The 23,781-nt window shown below is 49.1% G+C and overlaps 1 protein-coding gene and 1 long non-coding RNA gene across 3 annotated transcripts; one reads left to right on the top strand and one right to left on the bottom strand.

Moving 5' to 3' along the window:
- Positions 1 to 366: 366 nt before the first annotated feature.
- On the bottom strand, positions 367 to 15,139 carry UBE2L6 (ubiquitin conjugating enzyme E2 L6). Of its 2 annotated transcripts, XM_019414425.2 has the most exons (4): positions 15,007 to 15,139; positions 10,501 to 10,596; positions 3,505 to 3,691; positions 367 to 1,698 (listed from the first exon to the last, which is right to left on the bottom strand). In XM_019414425.2, exons 1-4 carry the CDS (start codon positions 15,031 to 15,033, stop codon positions 1,547 to 1,549), a joined length of 462 nt encoding a protein of 153 aa, XP_019269970.1. In that variant the 5' UTR covers positions 15,034 to 15,139; the 3' UTR covers positions 367 to 1,546. The 2 variants fall into 2 exon arrangements, with proteins under 2 accessions (XP_019269970.1, XP_019269971.1); XM_019414426.2 differs by lacking the exon at positions 10,501 to 10,596.
- Positions 15,140 to 15,256: 117 nt separating this feature from the next.
- Positions 15,257 to 19,557, top strand: LOC109246454 (uncharacterized). The gene is made up of 2 exons (XR_002071360.2): positions 15,257 to 16,212; positions 18,564 to 19,557. It is a non-coding gene; the product is annotated as an uncharacterized LOC109246454 (long non-coding RNA).
- The last annotated feature ends 4,224 nt before the right edge of the window (positions 19,558 to 23,781 follow it).

Genomic DNA, 23,781 nt, shown 5'->3' with positions numbered 1-23,781 from the left:
TCTATCAGTCTTTTGGAGCTTTGTGTGTGGATGAGAACAGCTCGTGAAAAACACAAACGAAATCCAGCCGGTTTGGCACTGCGGCAGGAGGTGTGGACTCTGCCCTGATTGGCAGAGCGGACCCGGGAACCCACTGAAGCACTCTGGGCCTCAGTTGCCTCATCTGTAAAGTGGGGGCATGTTGACAGCCTAGTCCCTCATGGCCAGCTTTGCCCACCGTGTTTGGGGTTACGCGAAGCTCGAAGCCCAGAGAGCCACCAGTTCTGGGGAACAGGGCCACACCTTTTCTCGTACATGGAGCTAACCCTCAGCCTCACCTTCTCCTGAGGAAACCACACCATCCTCTCAATAAACACTCAGCCGGTCTCCAAATTCATCTGTGACTTTAATGGCTGGACAAGCAGATGGTTTCTGTGGTCATCCCGGACTGGAAGCTGGAGGGCTTCCTCCCAGGCTGAAGCCTGGCCCCCAGAAACTGGTAACCTAATGGGACCGCATGTGGGGCGCCTGAGTGGCTCAGTCGGTTGAGCATCCGACTTTGGTTCAGGTTGTGATCTTGCAGTTCGTGAGTTCAAGCCCTGCATCGGGCTCTCTGCTGTCCGTGCAGAGCCCGCTTCAGATCCTCTGTCCCTCTCTCTCTGCATCTCCTCCATTCTCTCTCTCACTCTCTCTCTGTCTCAAATTAAAGAAATTTTAAAAACACAAACCATATAGTCAGGGACGCCTGAGGGACGCCTGGGCAGCTCAGTCAGTTAAGCGCCTGACTTCGGGCCAGGTCACAATGTCACAGTTTGTGAGTTCAAAGCCCCACTTCGGGCTCTCTGCTGTCAGCACAGAGCCTCAGATCTCTGTCACCTTCTCCCTCTCCCCCTCCCCGCCTCTCAAAAATAAACATTAAAAAATATCACACTATAAAAAAAACCACATAGTCAGATTTCTGGATATAGATTCTTCACTTCATGATTCATCAGGGGAAAAGGAAAGGTTTCGCGCATAAATCTAGACATGAAGTACCTATTAGCAGTCTGGCTGACTTCAAACACTCAATAAACAAATCACTCAAGTGTAAATATGATTCTCTCCAAGTGCCCTGCCCCCCCTCCATACTCCTCACATCCCCTCTGCCCCTCTGCCTGGGCCCTAGGGGGATGCGAGGCGGCTCCTGGGCTCATTTCCTGCCAGCTGGCCTGAAGGCGACCTGTGTCTGTGAGACCACGGAGCCCTGGAGAGCTGGCCTGTAATTGCACAAACGTGAACTCGTCTGCCTCTGGGGCAGAGAAAGAGCAGGAAAAGCACACTGTGGCCAGGTGAACGTGGGAATGGGTCCATGCCACACACACACACACACACACACACACACACACACACACCCCCACACACACACGCTCACACACACACACAGGCTAATGACTAGCTACCTAAGAAGGAAAACATGGAACAAATGAGGCTCCAGCTGCACCCCTCCCCTCCCCAGCCCCCCACAGCTTCCATGAAATGTCCGCCCGTCACACAGAGAGGATCCGTCAAAGAGAGGGGTCAGAACCAGTTAGGAGGGCCGGTCGACTCCATACTTGAGGGTGAACTCCCTGGCCTCCCTGTGGAACAGCTCCGGATCTTGCTTCAGTAGGTCTGCGAGCTCCAACCGGACCGGCTGCCCCAGGTCTGGTCTGTTCACCAGCACGTTGAGGGCCTCCAAGACTGGGGAGAGAAGCCAGGTCAGGACATCAGGACGGAGAGAAAAATCCTGGGAAGGAGGCGATGGCAGCCCCCTCCCAGATCCCCTGGCACCTCCATGCTCACTCCATGGGGGACCCCAAGGAGGTCGATTTCTTAGGATGATGACATTACAACCAAGTTAAAAGCCCTTCATTCCTCACTGACGGTGCCCAAAGCCCTGTCTGGCTATGTCAGTGCTTTTCAAACCATGTTCCATGACTTCATAGAAACGTCTCATCGTGGAGGTCAATGAGATAAATGGGGTTTCTGTTTCCAACAAGAGCCGCCCTGTTTTTCTGTTTGATATTAAGATTCCAAATAGCCCTAAGTCGGGCTCCACGCTGACAGTATGTTGCCCGCTTGGGATTCTCTCTCTCCCTCTCTCTCTGCCTCTCCTCTGCTTGCTCTCTTTCTCTCTCAAAATAAATGAAATAAAAAATTTTTTTTAAAAAAGGATTCCAAATAAATCAACTTTTATTTGGGAAAAGGGGTTCTGAGGCTCCAGACTGTAAAGTGCTATTGCCCCGTGGCTCCTAACCTTTCACATGGCTCTGGGATGGCTCTGGGAACCAGGAGAAGGCGGTGGGCCATCTCTCGAGGCACATGCACATGTGAATACGCGCCAACATGCAGTTCTAAGTTAAGAGTGCTGCACAGACCCCCTAAGCTCACCCAAGAACCACTCCTCCTCCCCACCCCCCGCCCCCCGGGACCTTGTTTCTAAGGCTAAGAACTCCTGAGCTGGTCCAGGGGCACCTGAGTGGCTCAGCTGGTTAACCGTCCAACTTCGGCTCTGGTTGTGATCTCACGGTTCGTGGGTTCGAGCCCCGCGTCGGGCTCTGTGCTGACAGCTCAGAGCCTGGAGCCTGCTTCAGATTCTGTGTCTCCCTCTCTCTCTGCCCCTCCCCCACTCATGTTCTGTTTCTGTCTCTCAAAAATGAATAAATGTTAAAAAAAAATTTTAAATAAACACTAAAAAAACAAAAAAAAAGAATTCCTGAGTTGGTTCACGCACCGATGACGTTCACGGACTCTATAGAAATGCACTGTCCAATATGGTAGCCACTAGCCACATGCAGATCTCTAAATTGAAAGGAATTAAAATGAACTGCAATCAGGAATTCAGGTCAGTCGCAGGACCACACTTCAGGTGCTCCATCGCCACCTGTCGCAGAGGCTAGGGAAGTGGACAGGGTAGCCGTGGATCATTTCCATCACTACAGAAAGTTCTGCGGGGTAGTGCTGGTCTAGAGTCAGCCAAGCCCGGCTGTGAGTCCCAGCTCTGCCACTTGCCAGCGGGACGACCACAGGCCAGTGCTTCACTTACCACAGGCCTCACGGTGCTCATCTATGCAATGGGCAATGCGAGCACTCCGCATGGGGCTGCTGGGGGACTGGATGAAGGTAGTGTGTGAAGCTCCTAGCACAGGGCAGAAAGCGTTTAATCCACATGTACTGCCATTACTGGGCCAATCCCCTCAACTGTCATTTAGGGCTCTGAGCCTGCGAAGGAGCAGACCTCGGCAAGGTCCGCAGACAGAGCAACAGAGCCCGTCCCTCCCAGACCCGTGGCCACGCTGCTCTGTCCCACCTGCCCAGGTAGAAAGCCGAGGCAGGACCAGGTCAGCAGGCCCAGGATCTGAGGACGCGTCCCTTCTATCTGAAGACAGGCTCAGCTGAGACCCGCCATTTTTATCTCCCCTCTTTGGGGCGTTTTCGGGTTCAAAATCAGTCCCATCACCTCTCCTCCAGGATCAGACCCTCCCGTTAGGCGAGGCCCAGCCCCACCTTGGCAGGTCTTGGTGTAAGGACTCCAGTTCTCCTTGCTGATGATGGGCAGGCAAACCTCTCCATTGTGGCCCACGTTGGGGTGGTAGATCCTGGTGGTGAATGTCACCGTAGGGGGCTTGAACGGATAGTCCTCAGGGAAGTTGATGCGCAGGTGGAAAGCCTTGAGGTTGTAGGGTGGCTTCTCCTGCGCAAGAGAAGGGGTGAAGCTCTGTTCCAGCACACGTCTGCTCTGAAAAGCCTGTTTTCCTCCCGGGGCCTTGGTCTGGCGGCCCCTCTCCCGGCCTCGCCCCTGGACTCCAAGGAGTCCTCTGTGGCACGCCCAGGTGGGACCATGAACGGACACGGGTGGCTCCTGTACTCACTGGGCAACTGAGCCGCGGATGAGTGGAGTCACAAAAGAACACTGGCCTGGGAGTCACAAAAGTCCCACCCTGGCTCTTCCTGTGCAACAACTGTGGGCCAGCCACCTCCCACCTTTGGGCCTCAGCTTCCTCGTTCGAAAACGGGGTCACGTTTGACTAGGACTATCTCAGCTCTTTTTTTTTCAATGGATAATTAATTTCTGTCCATTTCTACTGAAAAAGAATCGACAAACACGATGGTGTAAGTGGATGGTAAAATGACTACCACCATGGGCTCAGCGAACGTCTGTCTTCTCACACAGATACAATTAAAAAGAAAAGATGGGGCGCCCGGGTGGCTCAGTCGGTTAAGCATCCAACTCTTGGTTTCGCCTCAGGTCATGACTGCATGGTTCATGAGTTTGAGCCCCGCATCCTGCTCTGTGCTGACAGTGCAGAGCCTGCTTGGGATTCTCTCTCTCTCTCTCTCTCTCTCTCTCTCTCTCTCTCTCTCTCCCTCCCTCTCTCCCTCTCTCCCTCTCTCTCTCCCTCTCTCCCTCTCTCTCTGCCCTTCCCCTGCTCTCTAAACAAACAAACAGGGGCGCCTGGGTGGCTCGGTCGGTTAAGCGTCCGACTTCGGCTCAGGTCATGATCTCACGGTCTGTGAGTTCGAGCCCCGCGTTGGGCTCTGTGCTGACAGCTCGGAACCTGGAGCCTGTTTCAGATTCTGTGTCTCCCTCTCTCTCTTTCCCTCCCCTGTTCATGCTCTGCCTCTCTCTGTCTCAAAAATAAATGAACGTTAAAAAAAATAAACAAATAAATAAATAAACTTTTAAAAATTCCATCTATAGATGAGTTCATATAGAATTTGTCTTTCTCTGCCTGACTCATTTCACTTAGCATAATGCCTTCAAGGTCCGTCCATGATGCCACAAATGGCCATCTCAGCTTCAACATCTTCATGTTGCAAAAGAAGAATGCAATAGAAGAATGAAGCATAGGAGAAATCATTACTGGGGGGGGGGCGGAATGGAGAAAATGAGGGGATCATAAGAAGTCAGGGGCTTGGGAATGTAAAATGGTGCGGCCACTGTGGAAAAACGTATGGCAATTCCTCAAAAATCTAAACATAGAGGGGGCGCCTGGGTGGCTCAGTCGGTTAAGCATCCAACTTCGGCTCAGGTCATGATCTCATGGTTCGTGGGTTCGAGCCCCGAGTCAGGCTCAGAGCCTGCAGCCTGCTTCGGATCCTGTGTCTCCCTCTCTCTCTGTCCCTCCCCTCCTCATGCTCTGTCTTTCTCTCTCAAATGGATTAAAAAATTAAAAAAAAAATCCAAACACAGAATTAGCACGGGATCCATGCTAACAACCCAAATACTCACTGATGGATGAATGCAGAAACAAAATGTGGCATACATGTACAATGGAATATTATTCACCCTTAAAAAGGAATGAAAGTCTGACGTGTGCCCCAACATGGATGAACTTTGAAGACATTATGCTAAGTGAAACAAGCTAGAGAAAAAAGAACAAACACTGTATGACTCCACTTACGTGAGGTACCCAGAATAGTCAGATTCACAGCCATAAAATAGAAAATGAGATGCCAGGTGATGGGGCGGGGCAGGGGGAGAGGGAATGGGGAGTCAGTGTTTCATGGGTACAGAGTTTCGGAAGGGGAAGATGAAAACGTTCTGGAGGTGGGTGATGGGGACAGTTGCACAACAATGCAATGGGGTTAGTGCCCCTGAACTGTAAACATAAAAAGGGTAAATATTGTTATTGTGTACTTTACCATAAAAAAAAATTTTTACAGAAAGAACGAACTCGGGGGCTGGAGTGACTGGGGGTTAGGGGTAGCCAGGGGCCAGTAGAAGACCCTCCGGACTTCGAGCAACCTGAAAAACTTTCCTGGGTGCCTATTCTGTGCCACCTTGTGTTAAGAGCTTGACAAACATTAGTCCATGCAGCAGAGGGCAGGGGTTCCATGGACTTTGGAGCCACAGTATGAATATTGGCTCTGCCACTCTAGCTGTGTGACCTTAGGCAAGTAACTTAACCTCTGTGCTTCCCTATGACAATAATAGGCTTCTTCATACAGCTTATGTGACAACTAAATGAGTTAATTTATGTTAAGGGCTTAGAACAGCACATGGAAAGCACTATCTGTGTGTCAGTAGGTAATACAGTAGGTATTATGAAAACTCACCACTATTAGCATCTACATTTTCAGATGAGGAAGCTCAAGTTCAATGTCTTGTAACTTGCCCAGGGCCCCAGTGGAGTGCTGGAGGGGAACCCAGAATTGCCAACTCTATGTCTCCACATGTGAGCACTAGTCTACACCCCTAGAAGGGGGGAGCCCCAGAACTCGGGTGACCCCAGCACAGAGTCCAGGGGCTTCCGGCTGCTTCCAAAGCTCCAGATCCTTTCAGAGCCTTCGTTACTGAGAAGACAGGACAAGGACACATGGATGTAAGCCCACAGTCAAAGTCTTAAGAGAACTCCTCTTAGTTAGCAGAGGGCAAAGGGGAGCCATAGGGGTCTTGGGTGTGTCTGAGATAAGAGATGTGGCAACTGTATAGGGCAGGTAAGGAAAATGGCTCAGCTTTTCATTCTTGATGATAAGAGACCAAGGCCTGTGCAGTGGAGACACTGCATGAGCCGAGCATGAGGCCTCAGAAAAGGACGGGAGAATGTCCATGTGTCCTGTCTGCAGGGTTGCATGCTGGGCTTCCTGGGTCTTAACAGAGGAGCCTTGGACTTGAGGGCCCTGGGAGCCCACCCCAGCTCTGCCTCAAGCCCACCATGTGGCTTTGAGCTCCTCCAGGAATCGGGATCCTCATCTGTAAAATGAAGAAGCTGGGCCACCCCGAGGGCTTTCATACTATACCTTAGGGTCAGCTGAGAAAGTCTGATTTCCTTCTAAGCTTTCGGTTTATTTTTCATTATTTTTTTTTTAAGTTTACTTTATTTGAGAGAGAGAGAGAGCGAAAGTCAGAGAGAGAGGAGAGAGAGAGAGAATCCCAAGCAGGCTCCCCACTGTCAGCGCAGACCCCCATGTGAGGCTCGATCTCACCAACTGTGGGATCATGACCCAAGCCAAGATCAAGAGTCAGGTACTTAGCCAACTGAGCCACCCAGGTGCCCCTGAGTTTGGGGCTTAAAAAAAGCACTCAGCTATTCTTCTTCCAGCTCTGCCACCTTATTCTTTTTTTTTTTTTTTTTTTTTACAAAAAAAATTCATTGCTAAGTGCTTAGAGAAGAGTTGGTGTTTTATAGGTGTTGGCCAACTGTCTCACTGGAAGGGGGCTTCTTTGCTGAAGCTGTGGAGAATTGAACTTTTAGTCTCAACAAAACTGCCATTGGATAAAAGTATTATGAAAACTCACCACTATCAGCATCTACTATTATATTATATTATATTATATTATATTATATTATATTATTATATGTTATATTATATTAATACTATTATATTATACTACTATTATGTCATTTTGGCAGCACTGATAATTGGAAGCTAATCATAAACTTATTTTGTTCTGCGTCAATATCCTAAGAGCCCTAGAATTTTTTTTTCCAACCTCAAAAGTGATCCTATTTTAGCCATTAGTAAATCATAGAAAAGTCAGTATCCTGCCACCTTATTCTGTGTGACAAGTTCCTCAACCGCCTCAGGCTCCATTTCCCCAACCCTAAAAAGATGTCAGTCTTCCTCACGGAGCAGTTGAGAGGGCTCAGTACGACTGCTCAGGCAATGCCCTGGAAACAGGGCTCGGTCCACAGTGGGTAATGAATGGCAACTCTTACTATTAGCTTTCAAAAGCTCATCCCGCTGTCAGCTTCCGTGATAAGAGGTGACAAGTGGGGCCACCTTGGTGAGCATGTATACGGAGACTGAGCTTTTAAGGGACAATCTGTCAGCTCATCCCACAGACCTGTCTGGGTTCTCCTTCCCCTGGCCTCCAACCATTCCTCCTTTACGGCTTCATCAGGCACCTCTGGGCCCCCTTAGCTGGCTGTTCTGCATCAGCCTTTGGTCCCCCAATCCCAAGTGTTGAGAGTGACAAAAATGTCTTTTGTTATGTTAATGAGTTAGCTTTGGAAGCACCTAAGGAGGGGGGCTATAGTTGGGGGAACCAACCAGGGGGTTAGAGGGTTGGAGGGGAGAAGGGCTAGAGTTCAGTCACCAAAGGCCAAAGATTTAATCAATCATGCTTACGAAATAAAGCCTCTGTGAAAACCCAGAAGGGCAGGGTTCAGAGAGCTTCTGGGCTGGTGAACGCATGTTGGCTTGGGGAGATGGCGTGTCCAGAGAGGGCACGGAAGCCCCGCGCCCTTCCCCCATCTTGCACTGGCAATCTAGCAAGTAAAATGCTTCTGAGTTCTGTGAGCCGCCCTAGCAAATTAAGTGAACCTGAAGAAGGGGTCATGGGAGCCTCTGATTTATAACCATTCAGTCAGAAGCAACCGGGACTTGGGACTGACATCTGAGGGGAGGAGGGGGAGGGTGTGTAGAAGGGACAGTCATGTGGAACCCAGCCTTTAATCTGTGGGATCCGATGCTATCTCCAGGGTAGATGGAGTCAGAAGTGAGTTAAATAGTAGGACACAGGACATCCAGGGGCACCTGGGTGGCTCAGCTGGTTAAGCATCCGACTCTTGATTTCAGCTCAGGTCATGATCTCATGGTTGGTGGGTTCAAGCTCCAAGTTGGGCTCTGTGCTTGCAGTGCGGGACTTGCTTGGGATTCTCTCTCTCCTTCTCTCTGTTCCTCCCCTGTTCGCACTCTCTGCCTCTCTCTAAATAAATAAGCATTAAAACATGTTTTTGGGAGGGCGCCTGGGTGGCTCAGTTGGTGAAGCGTCCAACTTCGGCTCAGGTCATGATCTCATGGTTCACAGGTTCGAGCCCTGTATCGGGCTCCGTGCTTCTGTCTCTCTCTCTCTCTGCCCCTCCCCTGCTCATAATCTGTCTTTCTCTCTCAAAAATAAATAAAACATTTTAAAAATTCTAAAAATATTGTTTTTAATAGGACACCCAGCTGGTGTCCTAAGAATTGCTTGGAGGTGGGGCAGAGACACCCCTCCACACGCTGGAATTGTGCTCAGACCAGAAGATGCCCCACCTTGTCTTGCCGACTGTGATTTCACAGTATTCTCTGAAATGTGACGTCCCCAGGTGTCCCTGTCGCCCACCTTCTGCCTTCTCACCCCTCCTCCACCTATACTCTCATCCACCTCAGAGCTAGCCTCCCTGGGGCATCTAATCAGTCCCTGGAGCACCTTCTAGCCCCAAGTATGTTGCCCCAAGTCAAGCCTTTCCCTATTTTTCAGGACTACAGGCCGGTTGAAAGAGAAGAGGGCACAATCCAGGCCATTGCACTGTCAGTAAAAAGACCAAATCCTAAATAATCAAATGAATGGTTCTTTTTATTTTCCAAAGAGCTAATGACAAGTTTCACTGTTTTAATTTTTATGTCCATGTAACTAAAGGTGTATAGATGACTCTCCCATAGAAAAGATCTTCAGTCTATTAATAATAAAAGAGAAATCCTGCATGCAGATTGGTCCACTAGAATATTATTTTCAGGGGGAGATTTTACTGAGAGAGATCTAATAAATGGAGACAAATCAGAATGGTAAAGATGAGTTATCTACGTCGCCATATGTAACAACAGTTGTCCGGTCATTATATTATTGTACATCTGGAACTAATATACCACTGTAGGTTAACTATGCTAGAATAAAAAAGAAATAGTTGTCTGAAATACGATCTTTAAATTTATTTTTGGGGGACGCCTGGGTGGCTCAGTTGGTTAAGCATCCAACTTTGGCTCAGGTCATGATCTCGTGGTTTGTGAGTTCGAGCCCCGCGTCGGGCTCCGTGCTGAAGCTCAGAGCCTGGACGCTGCTTTGGATTCTGTGTCTCCGTCTCTCTCTCCTCCCCCCGCCCACTCATGCTCTCTCTCCCTCTCTCAAAAATAAATACACATTAAACAAAATTTTTTAAAAAGACTATCAATTTTAAAAAAACATTAATTTTTTTAAAATTTACTTATTTATTTGGAGATAGAGAGTGTGCGTAGAGGAGGGGCAGAGAGAGAGGGAGAGATAGAGAAGCCCAAGCAGGCTCCGCACTGTCAGCAGAGAGTCCTGTGTGAGGCTCAAACCCACAAACCGTGAGATCATGCCCTGAGCCGAAATCAAGAGTCGGACACTCAACCAACTGAGCCACCCCGGCACCCCAGGAGTATGACCTTTAAAAGAAAACAAAATACATTTTGGGTTTGGAGGAGCAAATTCTACCAACTACGAACAGAAACTTTATCCCCAGCCTCCGACAGAGATCCAAGAGATCTTTTCTTTCTTCTTTTGATGCTGTTTGTCTGTTGTAGCTTCTTGGTGGGCTTGGTGACTACCGGTTTGAGGACAGGCTCTCCTACCAGATCCAAAAATCTTTTAACCTCTTCATCGGTCTGCTCTGACCTCAGAAGCAATCAGTCCAGAGACCTCCTCTACCAACGACTGACCTCCAGTTACAAAAAGGACTCCACGACAGGGGAAGTTCTCACCCAGTCCTCAGCCTCCCTGCCCATGGCTTTGGCCTGTCACCCTAATCAAAGGCCATGATCCTCGGAGACACTTACAGGCAGGAGGAGGGCGTGCCACACCAGGACATCGGCATCATGGCTGAACAGGTTCCGTAGGTACTGGGGAAGCTTTGCCTGGAGACTCTCCAGCTCCTGCAGGGGATGCATCAGTGAGCAGCTTGCCGGTCTCCCCTACTTCAGCCGCCCACCTCCCTGTCCCAGCAGCGAGCTGTCCCAAGTTTCAAAAAGGACACCCTCAGAGGCAGAAGCTGGCGAAGTCAGAGCCCTCAACTACTGAGCACTCAGAATGTGTCAGGCACAGCGCTATGTGCTTTAAGTGACTTATCCAACTTCAGGCTCACCAAGCTCTGTAGGTACTGGGTGGGAGGAAGGTGCAGATCGCTGCTTCCAGATGTTACCACTTGGGAGTAAACTCTCTTCAGAGCCTTTCCTCCTGAAACCAAGATACCACCTGACCTCTGTCATCTTGCTGTCTTCCTGAAAGGTCCTAACTCTCTCCCTCCCTCCCTCCCTCCCTTCTTCTCACGGCATGCACTGCGTGTCTGGCATGACGACAGGCCCTTACAGTGCTCAGAGTGGACAGCAAAGACAAAGTCCTCCAGACCAGGCCTGGGGAAGGAAGATGGTTCAGGCAGACTGCAGCAGAGAAACACATCACGCAGAGAAACAAGGGGACAAGGAGTGACTCACCCCATCCCCTAGAGAGGTAGCCCAGATACCCGGACATCAGCGGATTCTCCCTATAGCCCTTAACAGAGCATCCTCTAACGACACTTGAGTAAGAAGGGCCCAGCCCTCGAGAACTTTGCTGGAGTGATGGCAGAAAGGTGAATGTGACTATGTGAATAACGGGTACGGACACATAATAGGGAAGAGGACAGGGGAGCGGGAAGGTTTCACAGAGGGCGCCACTGTGCCAGGCCATGCAGGGAAGGGGACAGGCACCAAGGCAGAGGCCGGGTCAGAGCAAAGATACAGTGTGTTCCATGCAAGCTCAATAGTTATTGATGGAAAAGGGTTCCACGGTCAAGTACATCGGAAAGCACAAAGCTAAACAGATTCCTTTACTGCAGGACTTCCCAGAGCCTTCAATGTGCTATTGTGCATCACAAATCTCCAAGCTGTGCACCCACAGCATGCAGAACTTCTCAAACACATCGACCAAGGAACCCGTCTCCTCTTCGGAGGTCAACAGACTTTTTTTTTTCTTTGAAAACAAAACAATAACAATAACAGATAAGAAGACATTCAAGGGCAAGGTCATATGCCTCTGGAACAGCAAATGGGTATAAACCATTGGTTTTCAACTGGGGGCAGTTTGATCCCACACCCCCAGCGGACACTAGGCAATGGCTAGGCTTTTTTTTTTTTTTTTTTTAAAGTAGGCTTCACAGCCAGTGCAGAGCCCAATGCAGGGCTTGAACTCATGACTCTGAGCTCAAGACCTGAGCTGATGGGGCACCTGGGTGGCTCAGTCAGTTAAGCATCTGACTCTTGATTTTTTTTTTTTTAATGTTTATTTATTTTTGAGACAGAGAGAGACAGAGCATGAATGGGGGAGGGGCAGAGAGAGAGGGAGACACAGAATCGGAAGCAGGCTCCAGGCTCTGAGCCATCAGCCCAGAGCCTGACGCAGGGCTCAAACTCACGAACCGTGAGATCGTGACCTGGGCCGAAGTCGGACGCTCAACCGACTGAGCCACCCAGGCACCCCATGACTCTTGATTTTGGTTGGGGCCATGATCTGATGGTTCATGGGATGGAGACCCTGGTCAGGCTCTGTGTTGGCATCGCGGAGCCTGCTTGGGATTCTCTCTCTCCCCCTCTCCTGCCCCTCCCCCGCTCATGCACATGTGCACTTGTGCTCGCTCGCTCTCTCTCTCTTAAAAATAAATTAAAAAAAAAAAAAAAGACCTGAGCTGAGATCAAGAGTCGGAACGCTTAACCGAATGAGCCACCAGGCACCCCTAGAACATTTCTGGTTGTCACACATTGGGGGAGTGATGCCAGCATCTAGTGGGTTGAGGCCAGGGATGCCGACAAACATCTTACAAAGAATTAGCCAGCCCCAGATGTCAACAGTAACGAGGCTGGGAAACTGTGGTATAAACAAAGGTTGCTCAAAACCAGTTCACAGTTTGGGAGGGGCTTTTCATACTGTGGACCACGTGAACTTTCTCTGAACCCCCAACATATAAACACAACCCTGGCCCCATCTCCTATCTCTTAGCTAGCCCATACTCTCTATTCATAACAAAAAACTGCTTCTTGTGCCTTCTGCACAGTCTCTGACCCCTCATTTATAATATTAAAATTTTTTGGGGGAGCGCCTGGGTGGCTCAGTCGGTTAAGCGTCTGACTTCGGCTCAGGTCACGATCTCGCACTCCGTGAGTTCAAGCCCCGCGTCAGGCTCTGGGCTGACGGCTCAGAGCCTGGAGCCTGCTTCCGATTCTGTGTCTCCCTCTCTCTGCCCCTCCCCCGTTCATGCTCTGTTTCTCTCTGTCTCAAAAATAAATAAACGTTAAAAAAAAAAAATTTTTTTTAATTTTTTTTAATGTTTACTTATTTTTGAGAGTGAGACAGAGTGCAAGCAGGGGAAGGGGCAGAGAGAGAGGGAGATACAGACTCTGAAGCAGGCTCCAGGCTCTGAGCTGTCAGCACAGAGCTTGACATAGGGCTCAAATTCACGAGCCCTGAGATTATGACCTAAGCCAAAGTCAGGTGCTTAACCAACTGAGCCACCCAGGCGCTTCTGACCTCTCATTTATTTTTCACTCCATATTTGCTACCATGAGTCCTAGCTCCAGGATCATCTATGACTCTTTGGCAAGAATGTAGTTCTAGGTCAAATAGAGAAGCTGTGGAATGGACACTTTCCTGACTTTACTATAACTGAGATCATTTCGGACATTTCGCTTTTTTTTTTTTTTAATTTTTAAATGTTTATTTATTTTTGAGAGACAGAGAGAGACAGAGCATGAGTGGGGGAGGAGCAGAGAGAGAGGGAGACACAGAATCCAAAGCAGGATCCAGGCTCTGAGCTGTCGGCAAAGAGCCCGACATCAGGCTCAAACTCACGAACCGCGAGATCGTGACCTGAGCCAAAGTTGGATGCTCGACCAACTGAGCCACCCAGGTGCCCCTTGGGACTTTTCTGTTATAAATGAGTTCTGCCAAAAGATTCTGCAAGCCTGAGGATGTGAAACCGAACCTAGGACACTCAGCTCTTTCTTGAGGCCTATTAGGAAATCACCTGACTCAGAGAAATAGAAAATAAAAGTAAAGAGGCCACTGGAAGGGCGTGCAGGTTGGAGCCCTACCAACCTGTACTCCTATCCCAGTCCCATCACTCCTTACTGGGTGACCCTGGACAATCGAGTTATTCTCTCTGAGCCTCCACTTCCTCATCTGTAAAATGGGGGTATACGGCTTCTCTCACAGGGTTGCTGTGAGAATCTGATGAGCTAACGTAAATGGCCAGGCACTTAGTGGTGCCAGTGTGATAAATACTGGCTCCTAGTTCTTTCCCACTTGGCTAGAGAGACCCTTTGCCCCGCTTTGTTGCCAATCTCCGGATTTCAGTTCTTCTGGATTGAGCCTGCTCTGTGTTCCAACCTGAGACTCTCTAACTCTCAAAGGCGGAGAGGAGAAGGCAGCCCTCTTCACCCCCTTAACCCTCCTCCCACTCTGCATACTGGAAGGGCACTTCCAAGAGATTCAAAGTCTGGGGCATGTCAGACCCATTTCACTTGACCTCTCTTCCTTCCCCACCTGTGCCCACCTCCCGGCTACACCCCTTCAAACACCCTGGGTTTTCCCACATCCTGGGGAGTTTGACCCTTCCCATCCTTCCAGACCTCATTTCAAATTGTGTCCCTAACTGGAAAGAAAGCTCAAAGGGAGGGGGGATTTTTGCTCATCTCTGCTTCCCTACTTCCTAGAACAGGAGCCAGCACATAACAGGCATTCGACAACATTTGTAGAAGGAATGAGTGCGCACCACCTACTCCGGGACACCTGCCAGCTGCGCCTTGGCATCTTTTCCCCCCGAGAATACCCAGGGAACTTTGTTCCCGATTCCTACTCAACACCCCATACTGGTCAGGACTCTAGAAACATAGGTACCCAATTAAGGGCGGGGCATGGGCTACTCCAAGGCAAAGACCTTGTTCTGGTTATCTCTGTCCCTAACCCCCTCCACTCCAGCAGAGCGCCTGGCTCCTGGAACCTTTCCAGCACCTCAGTGACAAGCAAGCAATTATTATCACAAGTTTCTTGTAGGAGAAAAGAAACCGAAACCAATTCGGGAGGAACCATCCGCATCCCCAGCGCAGCCCAAGGCGCCAGGGACAGCTCCGCTCCATACGCCCCCGCTTCCTCAGACTCCATCTCCTGCCCCTCTCGAAGACCTGCTCCTCCTCCCGGCCAAGCGGCGGTAATAGGGGCAAATAACCGCGCTCGGAAAGCCGGGGGAGGGATGCAAGGAGCAGGTCACGGGAGGCGAGAGGAGCCGCGAGAGAGGGGTCGCCCGACCTCCTTACCTTCGCCACCCGCTTGCTGGCAGACATCTCGGGACCGAGCGTGGGGGCTTCCGGGCGCGGGGGCTTCCGAGCGCAGCAACAGGACGTCGGCCGGCTAGCGGACTCGGAGCGCACCGCCCCCAGCCACGCCCCCAGCGCCACGCCCCCCCCAGCCACGCCCCCGCTGCGCAGAGGACTCGGGTTCCCGCCTGCCCGCGCGGAGGGCTGGGCTCCCGGGACCCGCGCGCGCGCGCGCGCGGCCGGGGGCGCGGCGAGCCCGGGAGCGCGCGGCGTTGCTTGTCCCTCGTGCCCGCTGGGGGGCGCCGTGCACCGGGCGGCGAGCCCCCGGGGGCGCGGCGCCGGTGCGTCCATCCGGGTTCTAGATGTAGCTCCGCCGCCGGAGGTCGCGCGTGGCCCGGCATCCCCACCGGCGCTTCCATGCCGCCGCCGGGACACCCTTTACGTGAGTCAGCACGGACTGCTTGAGGTGCCAGCGCAGCCCGGTCGCAGGTCGCCCGAGACCTCCGCCGTCAGACCGCCGCCCTGAGCCGCTGGAGCGCATTCCCGGGGCCTTCTGGACGACCTACTTCCCCGCCCTGGGCCCAGTGTCCGTCTCTAAAAATGGGTGGGGGGTGGCGCGTGGCGCGGACGACATCCCCTCCAGGGGCCCCCTTCCCTGGCAGCTCGGGTCCTTTGTGGTGTCCAGCGTTCACCGATGGGACCGCGGGGACGCTTCTCCCAGGTGGCGGCTTGGTGCAGAGCACCGCAAGGGGGCGCTGGCGGACCCAGTCCTCGCGCTGTTGGGGTTCCGTTCACAATTCGTTTGGCCCTTGAATAGGTTTAATGTTTTGTGAGGGCCTACTCTGTGCTGATTTGGGGAACAGTTCGGTGGAGGGAGCCCTAAGATGGACTTCAAGAGCGAGCCTCCAGTAGGAGGCCCCTCGGCCTCCCTATACTACCACCGGTCCGTGACAAACGGGCCCTCCCCCCGCTTCCGCCTGGGGTCTCCACCGCTCGGTGCCAGGGCAGACACCCTTCCCTTAGCCCGAGGCTGAGGCCACCGTGAAATAGCAGCCCTCAAGCACGGAGCAGCATCTGGGGAAGAATCACCTAGTAAATTTGGACTGCTTGGGAGGAGGACCTATTCCTCACGCCCACCGACTTTTTTCAAAAGTCCAAATGAGGAAGGCAATCGGCGTATTTTGAGCACATATTTTGAGTTCTGAGGTCTGTATCCCACATGGTTTTTATCTAAATCTGTTAGCACCAAGTAACTTCTCCGCTCAGACGCGGGATGTATTTGCAGAATGATTAATTCTGTTTAATTCAATTCAAGAAACTAACCGGGCATCTTCTATGTGCCAGAAATGAATAGGAAACTGGAAGATGTTTCAGTTTCCTCCAAATACAAAGGTATTTGAACCCACCTCTGGTCATGCATCTTTGTTAATAAGCATTTACTACTGAGTGCCAGGCACAGCCTTCAGGAGATACCCTGATGAGAAAGTGAGGTCCTTGGGCTGCCTGGCTGGCTCTGCCCATGAAGCATGTGACTCTTGATCCTGGAGTTGTGAGTTCAAGCCCCATGTTGGGTATAGAGATTACTTAGAAACAAAATCTTAAGGGGCGCCTGGGTAGCTCAGTCAGTTGAGCTCCCACTCTTGATTTCAGCTCAAGTGAGGATCCCAGGGTCATGGGATCCTGCCCCGTATCGTTCTCCATGTTGAGCATGGAGCATGCTTAAGATTCTCTCCCTCTGCCCCTCTCCCCTGCTCTCTCTCTAAAATAAAATAAATACAAATAAAATCTTCAAAAAGTGGGGTCCCTGCCCTTGAGGAGCTCTCAGGCTATTTAGAGAGAAAGAATGCAGCCCCTTTTATTTATTTATTTTTATTTATTTATTCTAATTTTGTTTTTTATTTTTTAAAATTTACACCCAAATTAGTATATAGTGCAACAATGATTTCAGGAGTAGATTCCTTAGTGCCCCTTACCCATTTAGCCCATCCCCCCTCCCAAAACCCCTCTAGTAACCTTCTGTTTGTTGTTCATATTTAAGAGTCTCTTCTGTTTTGTCCCCCTCCCTGTTTTTATATTATTTTTGTTTCCCTTCCCTTCTGTTCATTTGTTTTGTCTCTTAAAGTCCTCATATGGGTGAAGTCATATGATTTTTGTCTTTCTCTGACTAATTTCACTTAGCATAATACCCTCCAGTTCCATCCATGTAGTTGCAAATAGCAAGATTTCATTCTTTTTTATTGCCAAGGAATACTCCATTGTGTGTGTGTGTGTGTGTGTGTGTGTGTGTGTGTGTGTGTACCACATCTTCTTTATCCATTCATCCATCGATGGACACTTGGGCTCTTTCCATACTTTGGCTATTGTTCATAGTGCTGCTATAAACATGGGGGTGCATGTGTCCTTCGAAACAGCACCCCTGTATCCCTTGGATAAATATCTAGTAATGCAATTGCTGGGTCATAGCGTAGTTCTATTTTTAGTTTTTTGAGGAACCTCCATCCTGTTTTCCAGAGTAGCTGCACCAGCTTGCATTCCCACCAACAATGCAAAAGAGATCCTCTTTCTCCACATCCTCGCCAACATCTGTTGTTGTCTGAGTTGTTCATTTTAGCCATTCTGAAAGGTGTGAGGTGGTATCTCATGGTGGTTTTGACTTGTCTTTCCCTGATGATGAGTGAAGTTGAGCATTTTTTCATGTGTCAGTTGGCCACCTGGATGTCTTCCTTGGAGAAGTGTCTATTCATGTCTTTCGGCCATTTCTTCACTGGATTCTTTGTTTTTTGGGTGTTGAGTTTGATACGTTCTTTATAGATTTTGGATACTAACCCTTTATCTGATACGTCATTTGCAAATATCTTCTCCCATTCTGTCGGTTGCCTTTTAGTTTTGCTGATTGTTTCCTTCTCTGTGCAAAAGGTTTTTATTTTGATGAGGTCCCAGTAGTTCATTTTTGCTTTTGTTTTCCTTGCCTCCAGAGACGTGTTTAGTAAGAAGTTGCTGCGGCCAAGATCAAAGAGGTTTTGCCTGCTTTCTCTTCGGGGATTTTGATAGCTTCCTACCTTACATTTAGGTCTTTTATCCATTTTGAATTTATTTTTGTATATGGTGTAAGAAACTGGTCCAGGTTCATTCTTCTGCATGTCGCTGTCCAGTTTTCCCAGCACCACTTGCTGAAGAGACTGTCTTTATTCCATTGGGTATTCTTTTCTGCTTTGTCAAAGATTATTAGTTGGCCATACATTTGTGGATCCATTTTTGGGTTCTCTATTCTGTTCCATTGATCTGAGTGTCTGTTCTTGTGCCAGTACCATACTGTCTTGATGATTACAGCTTTGTAGTATAGCTTGAAGTCTGGGATTGTGATGCCTCCTGCTTTGGTTTTCTTTTTCAAGCTTGCTTTGGCTATTCGGGGTCTTTTCTGGTTCCATACAAATTTTAGGATTATTTGTTCTAGCTCTGTGAAGAATGCTGGTGTTATTTTGATAGGGATTGCACTGAATATGTAGATTGCTTTGGGTAGTATCGACATTTTAACAATATTTGTTCTTCCTCTCCAGGAGCATGGAAGAATGCAGCCCCTTTTAATACACAGTGGAAAGCATAAAGATGTAAGGAATCATCAGGTGCTGTGGGAGCCTGGAGGACTGTCCTTTGATCCAGCTTCAGAGAGGAGCAGGGGTTTCCTGGAAGATATAAATATCCAGGTAAATTGCAAAGTATGAGGCATTAGCTAGAGCGAGAACGTGGGATGAGGGTGTACCAAGGAGAGGGACCAGCATGAGCAAAGGGGCAGAGGCAGTGCATTGGGCAATAGGAAACAGTCCCATATTCTGGAATGAAAGTTTCTGTCCACTGGTTCTTCCTCTCTGTTACAGAATTTCTGCACCCCCCAGGTGAATTCAGTCATGAATTAGCCCAGGCTCCCTGTTCAGGAATGGATCCTAAACCCCCAACAGCAGAAAGACCCACATGGTGCATGGGCTTCACATCCTCACACAGTGCAAGCCTTTGTGTGTCAGAACCAGTCCCAAGGAGACCTGGGTTCTAGTTCCACATCTTGATCCTGGGGTTGTGCCCTGTGGCTTTGGATGAGCCATAGAAACCTGCACCTGCTTCCCAGGATCACTGTGAGGCTGAGTTCACAGAAGTGAAGAACTTTGACAATTACAATCTGATATAAACAATCAAGTTTGAATCCCCGCCTCAGCTAACTACTGACCCTATTTGTGCCTCCATTTCCTCATCTATAAAATAGGGCTAATAAGAGTGGATGTGAAGAGAAATGAGCTTAAAAAGAGAGTAATGAGGGGCACCTGGGTGTCTTAGTCAGTTAAGCAACCACCTTCGGCTCAGGTCATGATCTTGCGGTTCATGAGTTCGAGCCCCACGTCGGGCTCCGTGCTGACAACTCAGAGCCTGGAGCCTGTTTCGGATTCTATGTCTCCCTCTCTCTCTGCCCTTCCCCCACTCACACTTTGTCTCTCTCTCTCTCTCTCTCTCTCTCTCTCTCTCTCTCAAAAGTAAACATTAAAAAATGTTTTTAAAAAGTAATGAGTTGGTATTTGGACAATAAGTAATATTTAAATAACAATGCTGATAGTATGGGGTGCCTGGCTGGCTCAGCTAGAAGAGCATGCAACTCTTGATCTCGGGTCATGAGTTTGAGCCCCACATGGGGTGTAGAGATTACTTAAACTAAATTAAATAAATAAATAAATAAATAAATAAATAAATAAACCAATGTTAATAGTAGTAAAAATAATGTTAATAAATATTAAAACGATGTCGGGTGCCTTCCCAGGAGTAAATGTGCTGGGTTGGAAGAACAGAGATGTTTGCGTTTGTTAGAGCAATGGTCACACTATCTTCCCAAATAGGAGAACCCTTTTTACTTTTCTTTGATCTAATCATTGGCATTTATTCCTCCATTCTACAAAATGTATTGAGTGTGTACCATGCAAGGCCCTGGGTTGGGCACTATGAGATGGGGGCAGGGTGAGGCCGACTCTGTCCTTACCGTCAGTAGAAGAGACACACGTCTGTGTGGATGGCAAAAGATTGCAGGAGAAGGGCCTCTAGGCCTGACTTTTCAAGACTCAGCTCTGCCAACTGTAAGACTTGCCTATGTGTTGAGAAACAAAGTGAGACTGTTAGGTGACAGGTACCTTGTAGGTACTAACACACTTTATCTGTTCCTATTGCAAGGTTCAGGTTGTTCAGAAGCCTCTTTGAGCCTTCAGGGCATCTATGAGGGGAGGAGTGGGTTAGGAAGGAGCAGATGTTTTCCTCTAGGGCCCCTGCCTGGGCTGGTTCTGGTCTGGGGCAGGGAGGGTTAATCTGAAACTCCCCTAGCCTTCCCTCCAGCCCAGAGGAGTTCTCAGGGGACCAAAGGCAGAAGAGAATTTCCTGCCTTTTTTTTTTTTTTTTGGGAGAGAGCGAGAGGGAGAGAGTGCATGCATATGCACATGCTAGAACACACAAGCTGGGGGAGAGGGACAGAGGAAGTGGGGGGAAGGGAGGGAGGGAGAGAGAGAGAGAGAGAGAGAGAGAGAGAGAATCATAAGCAGGCTCCATGCTGTCAGCACAGAGCCCAACTCGGGGGACTCGATCCCACAACCCTGGAAGCATGTGAGCTGAAATCCAGAGTCGGGCACTCAATCGAATGAGCCACCCAGGTGCCCCGGTTTTGATGGAGGAGGAGATTCCCGCTTCCCGTCACCTTACACACCTCCTTCTCCTGGGTGAATCATGCACACGTACACACACACACACATACACACACCCCTCTCTCCCAGGCTGCACCCCAGTGAGTCCTGCCTTTGTGGGTGAGGTGGAGGGCATGGGGTAGAGGCAGCCATGAAGGCAAGAGCCCCAGGAGAGGAGCTGGAGGGGTCCTGCCCAAGAGCAGGGAGACAGTCTGGCAACCCAAGGAACCTGCTTCCTCAGCCTGGCTCAGCCACCCACTCACTCACTGGTAGGGGGACTCTGAGCAAGAGAGGTAATAGTGATGACAATGACAACGATAATAACTGAAGTATATTGAATGTACCAGGCTGTCTTGGCCAGCTCGGGCTGCCACAACAAATACCACAGGCTGGGTGGTTTAAACAACAGAAACTTATTTTCTGGGGTGCCTGGGTGACTCAGTCGGTTAAACGTCTGACTTCATCTCAGGTCATGGTCTCACAGTTCATGGGTTCAAGCCCCGCATCAGGCTCTGTGCTGACAGCTCAGAGCCTGGAGCCTGCTTCAGATTCCGTGTCTCCCTCTCTCTCTGCCCCTCCCCCACTCACACTCTGTCTGTCTGTCTCTCTCTCTCTCTCTCTCTCTCTCTCTCTCTGTCAAAAATAAATAAACATTAAAAAAAAAAGAAAAGAAATCTATTTTCTCACAGTTCTGGAGACTAGAAGGCCAAGGTCAAGGTTCCAGTGGATTTGATTTCTGGTGAGAGCTCTCTTCCTGGCTTGCAAGACAACTGCCTTCTCAGTCCTCATATGGCCTTTTCTTGGTGTGTGTGCTCAGGGAGAGCAGAGGGCGCTAGGTCTCTGGTGTCTCTTTTTATAAGGACACTAATCCAACCAGGGCCCCACATTTATGATCTCATTAAATCTTAATACTTCCTTGAAGGCCCCATCTCCAAATACAGCCACGTAGAAGGGTTAAGTCTTCAACATAGGAATTCAAAGGAGACAGAATCATTCATTTTATAACACGGCCATTGTGCTAAGTGCTTCACATGCACTATCATAATTGATCTGTTCCCTTTATTTATTTTTAAATGTTTATTTATTTGAGGGTGGGGGGAGGGGGGGGAGACAGAGAATCTGTGCTGTCAGCACAGTGCCCAACCTGGGCCTCAAACTCAAGAACCATGAGACCATGACCTGAACCAAAATCAAGAATCTGATGCTTAACCAACTGAGCCACCCAGGCTCCCCTATTTATTTTTAAGTAGACTCTATGCCCAGTGTGGGACTTGAACACATGACCTTAAGATCAAGAGTCGATACTCTATACACTGAGCCAGCCAGGTACCCCTGATCTGTTCCATTTTATAGGTAAGGAAACTGAAGCTAGGTCACTGTCCAAAGGCCACACATCTATTCAGTCTCTATGTTGCAACTTTTCTTTTTCTTTTTTTTTTTTTTAAGTAATCTCTACACCCAACATGGGGCTCGAACTCATGACCCTGAGACTGAGAGTCACCTGCTCCACCAGTTGAGCTAGCCAGGTGGTCCCCAAGCTGGAACTTAACCCCAGACTGCTGATTTCCTGCTTCTTATCTGCATATCTACTTAGGCCCCATTTCCTCCTGTTAAAGATGATGAAGAGAAATTTTGCCTTGTCTGCTTCATGTGGTTTAACTTAAAGGGCCTTGATTCTTACAAAGTGATGTGCATGTATAAGTTCTTATTCTTAACAAAGAACAGCCTCCAGAATTTAGCTGTCCCAGGGTATTCAAATTAGCCCCATGTCCCCCGGAAACCAGAGCTGGAAGGGAGCCTTGCGGTCATCTAGGGTTGTCTAACCACCTCACTCTGTGCCACATCCCGCCGTGTGGATAAGAAAACGGGCCCAGACAAGGGAAATGGCTTGTTCAGGTCATGGATTAGAACCTAGATATTCCTATGCCTGGTCTAGGCTTTCAGGCTTCCTCCGATTGCCTCAGCCTCATGCATGATTTTTTCTGAATTGGGCCATTTGATAGCAACAAATGGACCACCCTTCACTGATGTTTTGCCATCAGGGGGTAACTGGTATTCAGGAATCATCCCCTGGTCCGGAACTGGGGTATGGCGGGTTCCATGCTCATCGCTGCTGGACTGTGGTCAGTGCCATTTACAGCCTCCCTCCCTTTGTTTGCTCATCTCTTTTCTTATGACTAAAAATAGAGGTGGCAGACTGGTGGCTCAGAAACAATCAATTTGGCAGATGTGTTCTGTGTGGCTTGTACCTGTTTTTTCAATATGATACGACATTTTTATTTTTTTTTTATTTTATTATTTAAAAAATTTTTTAGTTTATTTTTGAGAGAGAGAGATGGGGGGGTGTGTGGGGCAGGGGCAGAGACAGAGGGAGGCACAGAATCCGAAGCAGGCTCCAGGGTCTGAGCTGTCAGCACAGAGCCTGATGCGGGGCTCAAACTCACCGAGTGTCAGATCATGACCTGAGCCAAAGTCGGACGTTTAACCGACTGAGCCATCCAGGCACCTCTAATGAGGCAACATTTTTGAAATGAAAGATCTAAGTGCCACACTAGGAAACTCATTTGCAACTTATTCCAGACAAAGAGTTAGTTCCCCTCCTGTATAAAGAGTACCTATGAATGAATAAAAATTCAACGATTCTAGTAGAAAATGGAAAGAGATGGGAAAAGATAATTCAATGAAAAGGATGTAGAAATTGTTCTGAAACATGTGAGGGGCACTGGCTGGCTCAATCAGTGAGCATGCAGCTCTGGATCTCAGGGATGTGGGTTTGAGCCCCACATTGGATGTGGAGATCACTTTAAAAAATAAAATCGCAGGGCGCCTGTGTGGCTCAGTCTGTTGACTCTTGATTTCCACTCTCTCCCTCCTTCTGCCCCTCTCCCCCACTTGCACCCCCCTCAAAGAAAAGAAAAATAATTCAAAGAAAAAGAATGACGTAGTTGTTTGTGTATTGATAGAGAAGGCTCTTAAAGATAAATTTTAAGGGAATAAAGCGGAATATGGTACAACGTGAAAAGTATGTTATAATCTGTGTAGGTAAAGGAAAAATAATATTTGCCTCCAT

The sequence above is a fragment of the Panthera pardus genome, unplaced genomic scaffold, assembly GCF_024362965.1.
Source record: "Panthera pardus isolate Hobbes unplaced genomic scaffold, ASM2436296v1 HiC_scaffold_12, whole genome shotgun sequence".
Lineage (NCBI taxonomy): Eukaryota > Metazoa > Chordata > Mammalia > Carnivora > Felidae > Panthera > Panthera pardus.
Note: the sequence above shows the minus strand (reverse complement) of the source record. Positions and strands in the feature narration are given on the sequence as shown.

Excerpts from the sequence above, each read along its gene's own strand:
- UBE2L6 (XM_019414425.2), bottom strand. The coding sequence starts at position 15,033 with ATGTCTGCCAGCAAGCGGGTGGCGAAG. Across the intron at positions 10,597-15,006 it reads CCAGCAAGCGGGTGGCGAAG|GAGCTGGAGAGTCTCCAGGC; the intron begins GTAAGGAGGTCG and ends CATCCCCTGCAG. Across the intron at positions 3,692-10,500 it reads GGCACGCCCTCCTCCTGCCT|GAGAAGCCACCCTACAACCT; the intron begins GTAAGTGTCTCC and ends TCTCTTGCGCAG.